The 18,555-nt window shown below is 37.5% G+C and overlaps 2 protein-coding genes across 2 annotated transcripts in view; one reads left to right on the top strand and one right to left on the bottom strand.

Moving 5' to 3' along the window:
* Positions 1-1,377, bottom strand: part of LOC140158205 (probable ATP-dependent RNA helicase DDX41) — a 61,241-nt gene extending 59,864 nt beyond the window's left edge. The window contains exon 1 of the mRNA XM_072181333.1: positions 1,192-1,377. Within this exon, the coding sequence (XP_072037434.1) occupies positions 1,192-1,239 (48 nt within the window). The 5' untranslated portion in view covers positions 1,240-1,377. The remainder of the gene's footprint in view (positions 1-1,191) is intronic.
* A 484-nt stretch (positions 1,378-1,861) lies between these two features.
* On the top strand, positions 1,862-17,694 carry LOC140158227 (uncharacterized). Its single transcript, XM_072181347.1, is given in 5 exon segments — positions 1,862-1,985; positions 13,187-13,274; positions 13,277-13,523; positions 14,674-14,777; positions 15,653-17,694. Coding segments are annotated over 5 exon segments (2,070 nt in total). The 5' UTR covers positions 1,862-1,925; the 3' UTR covers positions 17,224-17,694.
* The last annotated feature ends 861 nt before the right edge of the window (positions 17,695-18,555 follow it).

Here is an 18,555-nt window from a genome sequence, read left to right on the forward strand (position 1 = left end):
AGTGGAAAAAAAGGCATGGGGAATTATGGGAGTGTTACAGATCTCAAAATTGTCTTTTAAAATACATGTAAGTGGCTAACTCATGGAGTAGCATACACTATACTTTGCAAAGATTGACAGAATCAAGACAGTGAGTAAAAGATTCAATTTTAGAATCACCTTGGGGCAGTCGGCATTATTGATGGGTGTAGCTTTGTTTTTCAAAGAATTTTTTATTGAATTTTCACTTCCTCTTCCTTTACACCTTTTGTTCAATAAATACCCTTTTTCACTTCTTTCAATACACTTTTTTTACCCCCTGTGTTTGTCCTTAGTTGACTGACAGGCCTGCTCGGTAATTTTGAAAATGCTCATATTCTGAATCAAATCCGATGTTCCTTAATTTGAACCCAGATGTACATATGTGTATATACTGCTCAACTAAGACAAAGCAAATCACACAATCGTTATGGGAGACTTTAATGCTAAATTATGAAAGTAAACAAACCCAAATGAAACCTGTTACCATGATTGTAAAATATGGTGTGGGAGAGCGAAATGAAAGGGGAAACAGGCAGGGTTTCGGAGCGGCATGCACTGATGATTTTAATCCCATTGTACCAGGGTTTGGGCATGCGTGGATGATTTTAATCCCACTGTATTAGTCTATACTCACAAAGTTGAGGTAATTGATCTACATTGATCTCATCTTTTGGGTGGGTTCAAAATTCCTTGAGTTGGCAAAACCTGCAATCTTCATGGGAGTAATTTACTTTAAGTGCAAAAGTGGTCAAAATATTGCTCAGCAAAATGTCTTAATTTTCATGATTTGGATTTATCATATTGAAGTTTGGATTTCTTAAACGTAGGCCTGCAGTGCATCCCTATGTACCGCTGCAAGACTTCAGGTCCGTAGATGTCATTATGTTTATGATAAAGACTGAAGTCTTGCTGGCAGGACTACGCCTGCGGGCGCTGCTTCAAAAAGATGATTAGTCATGTTAGTTTCACGGCACAAACTTCTTATTTTATATGGTTAAATTGTGTGCAAGTTACTTTCACTTTGTGCAGGTAAATTTTCTATGTTACCTGCACAGATGCAAGATTTTTTTTTCTTGTAAATCGAACACTGGAAATGTTGCTTGCCCTAGCCTGTAGCCTTGACTTGTTCAAGTTGTTCACGTTGTTGGTACGGTAGTTTAGTAAGCTTACCTTTGACTTTTCTGATTTCTCCGAATCTCTGTCCCGTCGTTTACTCATTTTTTTATCGATTTGATGATAAGACACGAACAAGACCCGAAATATTAAAATGCACAAAAACACGCGATAATTATCCCAAATAATGAGATGTATATCAAACGTATTTCTTGCGTTGGATGGCCAGTGTTTATTTTGTAGTGGTAGTACAGTACTAATGCGCGTGTGATGCGGTTTCCGGTTTACAGAATGCCTTAAAATACATTTGTATTAAATTTGTGGAACATGGGTACAATTTAAGCAATTCCAATGTTCCAGTTCTTGTTTTGAGATAATTATCGTTTTCCTTATCATTATTTAAAGAGCAAAAATGTCAAATCTACGTAACATGTAAAATAATTCCGCGCATGGAAACATTAGGTCAAAAACAGTTATGAGGCGGAAGTAACTTTGCAACTTTAAAAATCACTTATTCCTCAAAAAAGTAGATGGAAAGAAGGTAGTTATTTCTAATCAAGGTTGTGGAACATTGTTTTCTTTATTGAAATATATAGATTTTGTACTTTAAAATGAAGTAAAACTAAAATAAATGGCATTTTATTTGGAAAAGTAATTTTGTGGTATGCGCCTGCAATGTGTCAAAGTTCACGGCAGTGTCAACCAAAACTTTTGATGCGGAAGTTGTTGACAAAAAAGTTGTCGGAACTTAGACCACTTGTCATTTTCAGCTTTTTTCGCTGTTATTCAGTATGGCTGAACCGATCAAAGAAGGTTTTATGGAAAAGAGGTATCACAAAGGCCGAATGGGAGTAAGTATACTTTGTAAATGAAGCTAAATAGTTCAGAAAACTGCCATAACATGATTGACAGATCGACCGGACAAGCATGACTCGAGCTCGAGTGTCTTTTACACACACAGATCAAGGATAAGCTTTATAATGCATGTCGAATATTTCCTGCTTGTCATGTCATGCATACAGAAACAGTATGCACGTCAGTCACATTTAATGACAGTTAGTCACTCACTGTATTGCCACAACCGTTTATGATACAATGGTGATTATTGCACAAGATTTTATTTATATTAGTCTTGAATCAATAATAATTAAAAATAAAATTAAAAATTTAATAATTGATTTACAGTTAAGGCTATATGGAAATGAATCATACATGTCATAAGTTTCCAATTGCCTGCCCTCCCCCATCAAATGTTTGCCAAACTGCTCATTATTTTGATTAACAAACACGCACTTTTTATGTAACAAGATTTTTAAGTATCTGCCAAACCAAACAGTAAAACTCCCTTTGATTCTGAAATGTCTGAATGCATATTAGGACCGTTCACAAACATTTGTTGGGGGTGGGGGCCTGATGCAAAAAAATTTCATCACAGACATTTTTCGGGCCCCCCCTTTCAGATCTCAAAAATTTCAAGGCCCCCCTTTTTGACATGAAAATTATGGGTCAACCCCATAGAAAAGCATATAAACTCAATTTTCCTAGGAATATTTGTTGTCAATTTTTTCAGGCCCCTCCCCCCTTAGGAGGGTCAAAACTTCTTAAGGGCCCCCCATTTTGCATCATGCCCCCCTTAACAAGTGTTTGTGAATGATCCCTTAATAAGGCCAAAAACAGTTAACTGTTTGTTTGCCCACAGGGCCTCTTCAAGTGGAAGGAAGGGTCGGTCGGTTGGCGGATTTGTTTTTTATAATTTTCTCTCAAATACAGGAATCGGATATGGCCCTTTCTCCTGTGCTGTTACCGCGATCTTTGACAACTAGATCCTCTCTGGTACAACACCCCTGCTCCTTACACTGTCAAATATTTCCCAAACAGATTGAATTTTACTGTAGCTGCCAATGCTGTCAGATATTATTGCCATTTCGCCAGACAGCCACTGGGTATTTCTCCATGTCATCAGTGCTGAGCCATTTTAAAAGCCATCAACATACACAGTGCGGTTTGCGAATGCTATTGGGTCAGTCCATGTCAAAACAGACTGAGTGTACACCCACCCTCTTGGATTATGCTCACCTTTGGCTCAGGGGTACCTTTCATGGACCCCTAGGTGAGGTCTGAAAAAATTCAAATTCAATTTCGTTTCCAATGGCGGGCCATCTAAGTTTGGCGACCTTGACCAAAATTGGGAATTTAAGGTGTCCAAATGACAAAGCGCTCTCTTTGAGAGGCATTTTCTTCTTAATTAAATCAGTTGTGACCCTCTTTTTGAATGTGGTCACTCACTGGCTGTGTCTGAAATGCCTAATGCCAAAAAAGATTGATTTGAATTTCGTTGGGATTTCAGAGGGGGTCAAAATCAGCACTTCATACTGTTCAATCAAATTATCTTTGATTTTGAAGGACCCATGATAATGCCACAGTGCACTTATAGGTCCTAATTATGTTCAGAATGGATTAACCATGTGCCAATGTCTATGAGCAATTCAAAAAAAGAGAATTTCTAGACCCCCTACAGAATTTTAGGCCCCCCTAAAGTGGTTCAGCCACAAATGGCGCTTAAAATCGGCAAATTTTGACACCTAATAACTTTAGGTGTACACCAGATATGAATTTCTAGTCTTTTGCATCTGAAAGAATGTAGTCTAATGTTACTAGGAACATAAGATTTGTTTTGTATTTTTTGTGTTTTGATACTTTCAAAAAGGTCGTTGACCTATGAACATTTTTCAATCATAGCGCCTCTCCTGAAAGGTCTGACACATAACAAACTATACATTTTGGAATCCTCATGACCATACGAGTAATTTGATATATTACTTGTCTTAATTGGGAGCATTCTGAAAATTTGTCCCCCATAACCTGTACTTTGCATGTGCATCGTTGCCAGGAAGTGCATTTTGACCCCTTAAAATCCATACAGAGGATTAGAAAGTAGTTTTTCTTATTACTTGACTCAAGAGCAACTTGAAATATCAGGATAAATAATACAAATGGCTATAAAGTGATCAAAAATATAAAAAATATCATACTAAAATTGGCATTTTGTACCGTATCCTGTATGCATGGTATGTTAGGCAAAATGACTATTTTTGAAAGCGTCAACTTAATACTAAAACACAAAAAATACAAAACAAATCTTATGTTCCTAGTAACATTAAACTACATTCTTTCAGATGCAAAAGACTAGAAATTCATATCTGGTGTACACCTAAAGTTATTAGGGGTCAAAATTTGCCGACTTTAAGTGCCATTTGTGGCTGAACCACTTTAGGGGTGGCCTAAAATTCTGTAGGGTCTAGAAATTTCTCTTTTTTTTTAATTGCTCATAGACATTGGCATATGGTTAATCCATTCTGAACATAATTAGGACCTATAAGTGCACTGTGACATTATCATGGGTCCTTCAAAATCAAGAAAATTTGATTGAACAGTACGAAAAGCAGATTTTGAACCCCTCTGAAATCCCAACGAAATTCAAATCTATCTTTTTTGGCATTAGGTATTTCAGACACAGCCAGTGAGTGACCACATTCAAAAAGAGGATCACAACTGATTCAATTAAGAAGCAAGTGCCCCTCAAAGAGAGCACTTTGTCATTTGGACCCCTTAAATTCACAATTTTGGTCGAGGTCGCCAAACTTTGATTGCCCGCCATTCGCAAAACAAAATGGAATTTGAATTTTTTTTGTGACCTCACCTAGGGATCCATGAAAGGTACCCTGAGCCAAAGGAGAGCAAAATCCAAGAGGGTGGGTGTACACTCAATCTGTTTCACATGGACTGACCCTATTCATAAAAAAGAGCTTCACTAAGAATATTAAAAGAACATATTGTTCCGACAAGAATCACACAAGAACAAGATCATTTTTATGTTTATTTTGATATTTTCACAACTGATTTAATAAAAACAAATCATTTATTTCATTAAACAGCACAAATTTAATGTATTTAGCATGAATATTAATAGAAATAAATCATCAACTGTGCGATACATTGGAGGTGACTAGAGGACGAGGTGACAACAGTCAAATTCTGCACCACCAAGTTTTGATGAAGAAAAATGGAGGATGAGGCTGTCTATTGAGTCATACCCTTTTAAAGATCAAAAAGTATGAAATGGGAACCAAGGGGTCAATTTTCATTTAATAATCAATAATAGCCTAATTAGTAAGTATTTTAAAAGTGGAAAAAAAGGCATGGGGAATTATGGGAGTGTTACAGATCTCAAAATTGTCTTTTAAAATACATGTAAGTGGCTAACTCATGGAGTAGCATACACTATACTTTGCAAAGATTGACAGAATCAAGACAGTGAGTAAAAGATTCAATTTTAGAATCACCTTGGGGCAGTCGGCATTATTGATGGGTGTAGCTCTGTTTTTCAAAGAATTTTTTATTGAATTTTCACTTCCTCTTCCTTTACACCTTTTGTTCAATAAATACCCTTTTTCACTTCTTTCAATACACTTTTTTACCCCCTGTGTTTGTCCTTAGTTGACTGACAGGCCTGCTCGGTAATTTTGAAAATGCTCATATTCTGAATCAAATCCGATGTTCCTTAATTTGAACCCAGATGTACATATGTGATATACTGCTCAACTAAGACAAAGCAAATCACACAATCGTTATGGGAGACTTTAATGCTAAATTATGAAAGTAAACAAACCCAAATGAAACCTGTTACCATGATTGTAAAATATGGTGTGGGAGAGCGAAATGAAAGGGGAAACAGGCAGGGTTTCGGAGCGGCTATTTACCATGGGTCACCTTCATGTCATCAACCAAATTGTTGAAAAAATGGGTGAATATGAACAGCCACTGTGCCTTGGATTCATTGACTATAAAAAAGCTTTTGCTAGCATTGAGATCCAGGCAGTCATCACAGCCCTCAAACAGCAAGGCGTCCATCCTGGATACATCCAGATAATACATGTAAATACTACAGCAAGGGCACTTCAACAATCCGCCTCCACAGTGATAAGATAAATATCCAAAGAGGGGTGCGACAAGGAGATACCATTTCACCTAAACTGTTTAATGCTTCACTTCAAGAAATTATATGCCCCCTGGACTAGGAAATTAAGGGCATTAGCATAAACGGAGATAACCTAAGTCACCTTCGCAGATGACATAGTCATAATAATGCTAAAGATCTAAGAGAAATGATCAATGATCGATCTGAACCAGAGAAGTAACCAAGTGGGACTAAAGTTTTAAAATTTAAAACATGATGAACAAGACAAAAGTCATGTTCAACCAGTTTGCCACAGAACATGTGATCATGGTAGGGAACACAGAAATAGAAAAGGTGGATCAATATGTGTACTTGCATGGACAATTGATCAATGGGAATCACAATCACATGGATGAAGTAAAAAGGAGGACTAGGGCTGGTTGGTGTGCATTTAGCAAGCTCAACGATATCATGAGAACTTGAGAAGCAAGATGCCAACTTGTTTGAAACGAAAGGTTTTCAACCAATGTGTACTACCAGTCAGAATTTATTGATCTCGCTAGAGCTTTCAAATATTTGAAAACTTTAGCTCGACCGATAAATTCAGGTATCACGCTCAATCCTCAAACTTGGTTTGGTGGTTGGATATGCTGGCCTGATGTATTGTATAGTTTACCCTAAGACCGAGAAACCGAAGAAGCACAAAGATGCAAAATTTGCAAATCTCGTTGGCAATCAAACAAAGACAACCATTTATTGAGTTTTGTTTTCAGACCAACACCAAGTCCCTATGATCTCAGCTGTAAACTATAGCCATGTATATGAAGGGCAGGAAAATTGAGATGCCATCGACCAAAGACTGACTCCTGTTTAGAGCAGTGGCCATGACCGCAATAATTTTTTTCCATAAAACCACACGTGATCACAATTGCCTGAGGGTGTGCCCCACCCTGGCATAAATTCTGGGTGTTGGACCCTGAACCCCTAGATCCCTAGAAAATATCATGGCTGACAAACATGTGATCCACACTTGCCCTAGGGCGTGCCCCCACCCTAAGCCTGAATTCCGAGTGTTTTGACCCTGAACCCTTGGATCCTTAAAGCAAAATATAATGGCTGGAAATTCAACAATCAATAGGGTACTGGTGCATACAAGTCAAATGCTCCCAGGCGAGTGTCCCAAGACTCAATAGGTGTGTCACCTGAAGTTACAAAGGATAAAATATTAATGTCATTACACAACATACATGTGTATTATTATAATTAAAGAAAAGAGAACTCAAATCTCATTCTTTTTTGCTTGTGCGAACCATTTGCAGTTTCTAGAGGAAACCATGCACATTACGTTGGTGTTAAACAAGCTCTGACTATGATGAACAACTGCAATTAATAGACACATAAATTAAATATGCAGATTATATTTGCTGATATGTGATCTGGCCCTTCCCATGCTATCACAAAGAGGGAACAATTGTAGTATCAATCTACTAATTGGAGCTATAGCTTAATTAAACAATGCATCTTTGACGATGTAGGCACTCTATTATACTCTTTCCTGGAAAGGGAATTTTCTAATAACATAATTTTGATGATCAGCAAAAGCTCTCCTTTTCCTACAACCTATTTACATGTGTAAATAACATAATTTTTATTCATAATTTTCCTTTAATACTTCTTGACGCCAGTTGAGTGCTTTGCCTTTTAAGGCACTACCTTGCAGAACTGACTGTACCTGAATAAATAAATTTAGCTATTGTTAATTGACAACAGAATTTTTATACAGTACATGCTTCTGATTTATCTATTTATTTTATAACTCTGCCCAATTTCCCCCAATGGGAGCGGTGGGTGGGAAAACATTTTTTAGATGTTGTCTTGTTCAATTTCAAACCAACAATGATTTGATCACCAGGATCATGCCCCAAAACCCGCGACATGCGACGACTCTCATTGGTTCCCGGGTCAATCACCACAACGCTGGCATGACAACATGACCTCTGACCCGGTAAACAATTGGAATTGTCAATTTCTCAGCAAGGATAAATTGAGTTTAACTTGTTGCACATCGTTAAACTTTATTTGTGTTATGTTATTTGCATATAATCTATACATTGTAATAATACTGGAAGTCTGTGACTCAGTGCCTCTGTCTGTCTGTCCGCCTATTTTCTCGGAGACTAGGGGTCGTACATGCCTCAAACTTGGTGGGTGGGTGCATCTTGACCCCATACAGGTTCCACGCCACCAAATAGAGTTCCTATTCATTTATGTGTTAAAAGGTATGGAGGAATTGATCGTTTTCTCATTGTTAAACCTCCCTGGTTCATTCAAAACACCATTTTACCTAATGTTTATGATATCTTCTACCATATAACCAACAAATATTGGGTAGGTAAGCAGCTTGATTTTTTCGTGAGTGACGCTATCGAAAACTATGTACATCCTGTCAATCTTACAGCACACTGATTCTATGTAGTGACGTCATCTGGTGAAGAAGAACAAAAAACGTTCCTCAAATTTCAGAACTGTGACAAATGTAATCTTTTTATGCTTAGATAATGAGAAAACCATCCACAAAGTACAGCTATCACAAAAAAATAGGCACATCAACCTTCTTTTCTAACTTTTTTCCCCATTAAATCAACCCTGGTGTGGTTCTCACAATAAAAACACTGATTTTCTTACCAGCCATTTACCTTGGTGGTGTGATTTGGTGGTGTGGACTCTACAGAACAAGTTTGTTTTGGTTAGTGGGTCAAGGTCACCTGGGATCATCTAGGGGTCATCTGAGGTCAAATTAGCCAAAACTGTCATATGGGTATGAAACATGGTGGGTACAGTCAACATTTAGAACCAAATTTTTTGAAGGTCATTTTGGGGTCATCAGGGGTCACCCATATGTCATCTGAGGTCAAATAACTTAAAACTGTCGTATGGGCATGCCACTTGGGGGCTACAGTCAACATTTAGAGTCACATTTTTTGAAGGTCATTTTGGGGTCATCCAGGGTCACCCAGGGGTCATCTGAGGTCAACTAACTTAAAACTGTTGTTTGGGCATGAAACTTGGTGGGTACAGTCAACATTTAGAATCAAATTTTTAGAAGGTCATTTGGGGGTCATCTGAGGTCAAATTACTAAAAAATTGTCGTATGGGCATGAAACTTGGTGGGTACATTCAACATTTAGAGCTAAATTTTGGAAGGTCATTTCGGGGTCATTCAAGGTCATCCAGGGGTCAGCTGAGGTCATATTAGTAAATACTGTCATGTGGGCATGAAACTTGGTGGGTACAGTCAACATTTAGAGCCAAATTTTTGGAAGGTCATTTTGGGGTTACCAGGGGTCAGCTGAGGTCAAATTAGTAAATATTGTCGTATGGGCATGAAACTTGGTGGGTACAGTCAACATTTAGAGCCAAATTTTTGGAAGGACATTTCGGGGTCAACAATGGGTCATCTGAGGTCAATTTAGTAAAACTGTCGGATGGGCATGAAACTTGGTGGGTACAGTCACCATTTCAAGCCAAATTTTGGGAAGGTCATTTAGGGGTCACCAGGGGTCATATGAGGTCAAATAAGTACAAATTGTCAGATGGGCATGAAACTTGGTGGGTACAGCCACCATCAGCCAGGTAAGAACCGCCAAATACGGGTAACCGCCTAGTGAATATTAATGAGCTTATTTGCATATCATCCAGATGGTTGCCTGCCTGGTTCTTCGTTTGTTTGTTTGGCTTGCTGCCTGGTTGGCTGTCCGGATGGAAGCAAATTCATTAATCCACTCTGCAGCTCCAACGCAGTAACCGATCAACTTCATTATTATGTCTTTAGAATCTTGCATCCTATACTTTGTGCATAACCTAGCTGTCCGATAAATTTGTGTGTCGGTCGCCTGGAGCTACAGGTTTTTTTCATATCTGTAACCTCTTCATAGAGTGCATAGTTCATATACTTTATGTGCACAAGTTGCCATGTATGTCTCTTTTTTTTGTAAATCGTGACATGCCATAACCAAAAATCACTTTTTTGACCAAAATCACATTTTTGACCAAAAATCACATTTTTGACCAAAAATCACAACCTCGCTATAGTTTTCAAATATCACGCTCGTCTTCGTCTTGCATGATATTTGAAAACTCTAGCTCGACCGATAAATTCAGGTATCACGCTCAATCCATCCAATTTTATATCAAACTTGGTATGGGGATAGGATGTGGTAGCCTGATGTGCTGTATAGTTTTGTGTCATGTTATTTGCATATTTATGAATATTAATGAGCTTATTTGCATATTTTACCTAAATTTTCATTAATCCACTCTGCAGCTTAAACACAATAACCAATCAACTTCAAACTTGGTTTGGTGATTGGATATGTTGGCCTGGTGTACTGTATAGTTTTGTGTCATGTTATTTGCATATTTATGAATATTAATGAGCTTATTTGTATATTTTGCCTACATTTTCATTAATCCACTCTGCAGCTTAAACACAATTACCGATCAACTTCTAACTTGGTATTGTGATAATATATGGGGGTAATGTGCTGTATAATTTTGTGGCATGTTATTTGCATATTTTTGAATATTAATGAGCTTATTTGCATATTGCATATTATTATTATAAACAAACCTTTTGTTATTTACACACCTTTGTGTGGGGGCCACCTGCAGCTTAAACGCAATAACTGATCAACTTCAAATTAGGTTTGGTGATTGGATATGCTGGCCTGATGTGCTGTATAGTTTTATGTCATGCTATTGCATATTTATGAATATTAATGAGCTTATTTTCATATTTTGTCTACATTTTCATTAATCCCCTCTGCAGCTTAAATGCAATAATCGATCAACTTCAAACTTGGTTTGGTGATTGGATATGGTGGTCTGATAAGCTGTATAGTTTTGTGTCATGTTATTTGCATATTTATGAATATTAATGAGCTGATTTGCATATTTGTCTACATTTTCATAAATCCACTCTGCAGCTTAAATGCGATAAACGATCAACTTCTAACTTGGTATTGTGATAGTATATGGTTATTGGTGGCCTCATGTGCTGTATAGTTTTGTGTCATGTTATTTGCATATTTATGAATATTAATGAGCTTATTTGCATATTGCATATTTTTTATATTTACAAACCTTTGTTATTTATTTACGCACCTTTGTGTAAGGATCACCTTAATTATGAACCACGTAATTCTAGTTATAATACTTGGCTATGCCCCTTCAGATGAAAAAAATCACAATTGAAGGGTCCAAAAAAAGTAATACCCCTTCAGCAAAATGCTTAAAGAAAACCCTTCTGTGGGGTGTGGGGGACGTTTGTATCACTGAAAAACATCATGGCCCCACCTATGACATTTCACTCATAAAGTGCGGACCCACAGCAACTGTGGACGTCTTAAGGGAGCAGTAGAGGTCACTTTACTCTGTAATAATGCATATGGGGTATATAGGTCCCATCTTGTGGTGGTTAGATATCATATCTTACCACAAACATTCATGCTTTCATTAGTGAAATGTCAGTGTGTAGAGGACCACAGTTATGCTGTTAACTATATAGGGTTCACATTAATTGGTGAAAACATGTAGGGTGGGGGTGTGTGTGTTGGGGTATCCTTGTGTGCAAAAAGTTTTAATCGTATAAATGCAAAAAAAAAAAATGTTAATCGTGGCTTCTTGTGTTAATTTCTCCCACATGCTTTGATAGATTTCAATGGGACTTGGGCACAATGACTCTTATGTACATTGATGTGATATGTCAACAAGTGTGAGGTCAAAGGTCATCTAGGCGTCACTTGAGGTCATTTTGCAATTTTTTTAAAACAAATCATGAAAGACTGAGAAGTAAGCAATGCATCATTTACTGATGTACTTGCTTGTTTCTTCAATAACCTCTCAGAACTCTTTCTATGATAGACTGAACACACACATTTTTGTAAATTTACCAATGAAAGATTATTTTGATTGAATCCTCTAGTACTGCAATGAACTTAGTAATGAAGTATAATTAAAAAAGCAGGTTGAAAATGAAAGTAAAGACCTGGTGTCATTATCTCAAATACTGGTAAAATCATGTGGGATCTACAACAATGGAAAATTATTAGTAAACATTATGTGGGGGAGGAATGAACAAGGAAATTAAAACAGGATGTATGAAACAAATTTATCTTTTATCTGCATGCTAGCTTTGGCAGTACATCAACAACACATATAAAAGATTATATTTAAGTGTGACAGGTCACCGCAGTGTAAATGTACATATTTAAAGGAGCAAAACTTTTAGCTTCTCTCATTTTTGGTCACATGCAATAACAAAGACATGCATTAAGGTTTTTGTGTATTATCTGGTCTGCATTCTGCAGAGGTTTTATATAACAAATATGTTAAAATTTGTATTAAAATCTGCATTGAATAGCTCAGTTTATATCTCGGTGTAGATTATTCATCCAGTAGTTCAAAACATTATTTTGTAAATTAAATCTAATACTGGAACTAAAATTTGCAACTCATTTTGCTACGTTGCGTCCGAAAACTTGGGACTTCGTCCGGCATCTGATGTTGTGATGACATCAGGTGTTGTGACGCAGGTCACAAAAATTGTGTATTGGGTGTCATACCCCCCCCCGAGCATCGACCCTGGGTTTGGGGTGGGAGATGCTGCTAAGAATTTGAAAGTGGACCCATGGCTATACCAATTTTTCAAGAAATTTAGACCCATCAATATACCAAAAATCACCTTTTTTAATATCTAAATTCAACACAAATTGTTTACAATATTTAGTACTTTATTTTTTTTGGCTACAGTGAAGCAAAATTGGACTATTTTCTGAACAATTTTGAAAAAAAGACTCATCCATACACAAAAATAGGCTTAAAAAAGGGGCCTTCAATATACCAAAAGGCTGAAAATGCAATCCATGTTTGCAGCCCATCCCTGTATGGTCAGCCCTCTTCCCACCAGGGTTTGAAACTACAACCTTGAGTAACTTCACAGCAATTATGAGTCAAAGCCTTTACCACTCTGGCACTATGTCCCCAAAACTAAATACAGTCATTTAAAATACTGCTCTTTTATGTCACATTTTCCAGAAACAATGGACCAAGAGATGGGTTCTACTATACGACATCAGCGAGAGTGGCGTTCCACGTCTAGAAACATTTGACAATGAAGAACAAGCCAAAAGGATACCAGTAAGGGAATGATTATTGCCCTGAACAGTGACGTGCACAAAATAGTTCCTAGTCAAGTTCCCAAAAGAGACTACACCATTGATATAGTGATGGGGCAGGATAAGGTGTATACTTTTGCAGTTGAATCCAAGATGGAACAGGAGCAGTGGCTAGAACTGATGCAGAGAGTGGCCAATTTAGGGAAGAGATGCAGTTTGACTCCACCTAGTCATCGTACACCACCATTACCAAACAGGTGACTTGTAAACATCAATTGGTGTTATTAGCATAAAACAAGAAAAAGGTTTTTGCCAGCGGTGGCAGTAGGGGAGGGTGTGCATTCCCTATCAAAAAACAACAACCGACTTTAACTTTTCCCCCTGGTTTCCCCCCTGCCCCCATCAAACTAAATATCATCAACTTTCTGGCCCCCAGATTTCACTCTCCCCCAGTTTAACTGCCTCCCTCATGCTTCCACTGTTTGTTTCTTCAAATTTATTGCATTTCATTTTTGTATAAGTTGAGAAAATAATTGACATTTTCATACATAAATGCATATGAAAAATATTTTCAATGAATGTGATGTCCCAAAAAACAGAACCCTCATTGCACCCTCTTTTCCTGCTATTTCAGAATATCAAATATATTTTGGTTTATAAAGAAAGCTTTAATAAACCAAAAAAAACCTGTTTCATTCGGCTTACAACTTTTGAAGATATGCTCTTTTGAAGAAATCTACCAGTTTTTCACCCTGTCCATGGAGGAGGCTTGGCTACTTCAAAGATTGAATAAGAAATATATGTACCATGCATGAATATCAAACATTCCTCAATGATAACTTCATAAAATAACAACTTTATTTAGGGAATGAGTTTTACTGGTAGGCTTATAGGCTATGAATGTTGTTAAGTGTCATTAATTTGTAGCCAATATGGATATGGGATGCTATACTTGCAATTACTTATTTTTTCTTGGTTATTTATGCTTTTTGTTTTATTATGTTTCATACTTTCTTACTTTGTTGTTTCTTGCCCTTTCTTTTATTTACAACATAAGTCATTTCTCTTGGGATAAAGGGTAGTCCTGAAAAGGGCTGTTTGGTTTGTGTTTGGTTCTTCTGAAGTGTGTTTACTGTGCTGCTTTGCTCTCTACCTGGTTGCCACCTTGACTAATACAAGACCCACATTTGGGGATCGATCATGCTGCAGTTCTTGGCCTCACTATAAGTACAATTCCCACAGTTGTAGCTCTTTCGCTCAAATTTGGACAAATTTGGAATAAGGTGAATGCCCCCCTGGCCCACTGAATGATGATGTTAATGACTTCCTCACTGAAAATTTTGTATAAGAAATGAATTTTTTGTAATGATTTAAACATGTATTTGTTTTTTGTTTTTTCACGTCCAGATATGATTGTCATGATCCACACAGACCATTAGAGTCTCAGTTAAGTACTTCATCAACCGATTCCTTTCATGCTGAAGAAAATACTGTGTACGACTCTTACGATGGTAAGTTGGGCAGAATTTTTTCCATATTAAGTTTGCGGGCTTCAAATTTATTGAGAATCGATTCTCACAACGTTATTAATTTGAGAGAATCAAAATAGATTCTCCTAAGATTATGAGGAAGTTAACTTGATTCTCGCAAGATGAGTTTGGGAGAATCCATTTAGATTCACATAAAGTTGAACAAACTTGCACCCCTCCTTGGTATGAAAGAATAAAAAATGATGCTATCACATATACAAACAGAAAAGGAGAATTTTGACCCATGTACCACCCTGTATATTGACAGTGTCAACCTTTTGGTCTGCTCTTGTTGTACAGCTCACTGAATTTCCGAGCCTTTCCAGACTTCTATTATAATGCTGTGGCTTCCTCCTCAGACCAGTCTTTCCCTTTTCCAGTCCCTGGGATGACTTTCAGAGCCATATTTATTCGGTATCTTGAAGAGTATTTTCCTATGTAACGGCGAGTGCAGGAGCAAGTGTGTGTGTGCAAAATGTAATGTGCATGGTGACCCTGAAACAAAGCAGCAATCGTGGGGCAGGTCATAGGTCAAGCTCAGCACTCGAGAATCGCAAAATCCTCAAGAGTATTCACACGGCAGATTTCACCTAAGTTTTTGCTCAAGAACCATGTTGCTTATGCAAAAAGCCCTCCATGTGGATGTGCGTACTGTTCACCTGGAATTTCTACAAGGGGCGTCCCCTTTAATAAGACCAATGTTAATCATTAACAAGGCCTATAGAGGGTTTTTTTATTTCTTAAATGTTTCAATAAGAATTTCAAAAACAAGCAAAGTGTGCATTTGATAACAACTTATTTTTATATTGACGATGATTAATTGCATTTTTTTAATATATCTTATTTGTGTATTTCAGTAAAACAGTACAACGTCCACATACAGGATAATGAATTTACAAGAAGCCAACTCAAGCTCCATGGAAGGTATATTTTGTGCTTAGATTCACTCAAATTAACACTAGTTCATCCAGAAAAAGGCAACATGTTATTCGCATGGCCGTACAAATACCTCAGAAGGTACGGTCGCGACAAGGTGTCTTTTTCCATGGAAGCAGGGCGGAAAAGTCAATCAGGCCCAGGTCTGATAGTGTTTGAGACATCGGAAGGTAATAATATATTCCACGAAATTCAAAACTTTGTGAACAGTCTGTCAACTAGTCAGCCACTTCACACACCACATAAAGTGAAGCTAGATCATCACGAGCCTTCGCATGGTTCACAGGAAGACTTGTCGTCTAGAATAAAAAAATTGTCCGCAATGGATGATAACCCTGGGGGACATCCGAGAAGTCACTCTCTTTCCTCAGCTCAGCCGGTAACACAGACGAAGGAGTTTAAGGAGAGAATAGCGCAAAGAAAAGTTGAGAGATACACAGATCAATCTCTGAAAGGTAAACCTGCTAAACAAAATGTTAGATCGCCTCAACTTAGTAAAGCTATGTCAATACCAAATGATCAACTTTATTCGGAAGTGACTGAGCAGAATGCGTCAGAAGATAAGCCTCGAATGCCAATACAAGAGCCTTTATATGATGGAGATTATGATCTTGCTAGTGACATGCGACCAAGTGGTCACCATGGTAACCATGGGCCACCACCACCTGATTCCGACGAGTATGATGAACTTAGTGCACTTTATACAGATCCAAAAGAGAGACAGAACGGTGATGCATGGAGGAAATACGGCCTACCAGCTGATAATTTTCACACTGAAAATTATGTTAGTGGTCAAAATTTGCGTGCAGGTGAAACAGCAGCTGTTCAAAGGAACAAAAACAAGACCGAATCGCCAAAAGGAAAACCAAATAATGATCCTCGAAAACCAGTCCAACAACCGGAAGAGAGTGTGTACTCCATCGCCACTGGGCCATCGCCGCCGACAATTACTGCACCACCTCCTCTTCAATCAGGTAATGAAGTGTATGATCATCTCAGTAGACAGGACAAAATTCCTAAACCCACACCTGTTCCTCGCAAACCAGGTCCTCCAATTTCTACAGCTCGAGCAACACCACCCTCTAAACCTATTCCAAGATCTCCAGTTCAGAATGTGGAAGCGACCATCTACGATCACTTAGAACGTCAACAGCCAAGTACAGGAAAACCTGCCAAGGCACCTAAAGCTAAGCCTAAACCCAGTATGAGGAGACCAGCTAAAAAAGTAGATCCTAATGCCACTTATGGGCAGTTATTCCAGGAAGGGCAATCTGAGCAAGAATCTGCATATGGGCATCTTCATGAGACTTCACAGAAACCGCCTGTAAGCCAAGATCAAGCTGGATATTTGACGAGAGCTCAAGCAAACCCCTATCCTCAAGATTTACCCAACGAAGAAGATTATGATGATGTAGGTGCTGCAAATACTTATAATAGGCGTAATCAGTTACATGGTAATGAAGAAAGTTTATATGACCTGCCAGATAGTTGAAAAATATTAGTTTTGTTAGTACCAAAATTTCTAATGATCAGCATTTATGGGATATGGAAACATAGCGATCAGCCAAACGTTGTTTGTGCTGTATTTATTATAATCATGTAAGTGAGTACTTGTAGTATATTCAGTTATATATTTTTACAAAATTCTAGATTTTCCTGGGGTTTCTTTGTTAATTGTTCCCATGTTAGGGGCCAAGTTTAGAAGTGAGCTACCAGTTGTAGATGCAACATGCATTTCCATCTGTTGTAGCTGATATTTGAACAAATCAATTCAGAAAATGGAAAATCGATTTTGAGTGAACCAACATACAGATCTAGAATTTTGGCTTTCTATTTGAGAATTGATTCTCACACAGATTTTAGATTTTCATAAATCAAGTGAATTCTAAATAAAATCCACATATACACCTATGGAAGACATAACCTTATTCTTCTACACAGGGATGTATGTAGATTGCAAATGGAGTCAGGTAACCCCAATTACCCCATGTGAAATTCACACTTCCTGTGTAAAAGATTAAGGTCATACTTTCCATAGAGGGTGTATGGATTTCAAATAGAATAGCCCATTGTCTTGAACATTTTGTCAATCAACATTCTACCGTGCGCTGGACATATACCACGTTCTACTTGTATAATTAGTACCACTCCCAGTGACAATTGAATACATGAATACAAAACCCACCCAATTAAGTCCATGGGAAGTAATTTTGAGAAAAACATGTGTATCATTTTAATTCCTTCAGTTAGATTTACCTGGTCAATATGGTAAGTTTTACGTGCAAATGAGTGGGTTAAACTGTATTAGGTATGACGATTAGCATTTCAGGGACTTCGTGGGGGTTCATTTTAAATGCTGGACTTGGGTGGATGTTTGAATTATATACAAAGACAACAATGTTGGAATTAGATTACCACTAGTAAGATAATGCAAAATAAAGCACACAGGTATGTATGTTGATAAACATACTGCCATGTAATATAAACCACACACTTTCCTTGATTAAACCCATTTTGTTTTTCAAAAGTCACTCTCCAGCAATGAATGTGTTACAAGTTGTTCTTTTATACATACTGGATTGCAATCAATGTGTTACAAGACTCAAATCCTGGACTTGGGTGGTTCTTTCATACATGCTATTTTTCACATGCTCAATAGACACAGAGGATAAATTTGAGTTGTTCTTTCATACATATGACAGGCCTATGTATAACAACAATTTCCCATGCTTAACTCAATTTGGCCCAAGTATGGACTTGGGTGGATTTTGTATTCATGTATTCAAATGTCTGTGTGCCCCTTTTTTAATTACTGTCAAATGTT

The sequence above is a fragment of the Amphiura filiformis genome, chromosome 1 (assembly GCF_039555335.1).
Source record: "Amphiura filiformis chromosome 1, Afil_fr2py, whole genome shotgun sequence".
In the NCBI taxonomy this organism is placed as follows: Eukaryota; Metazoa; Echinodermata; class Ophiuroidea; order Amphilepidida; family Amphiuridae; genus Amphiura; species Amphiura filiformis.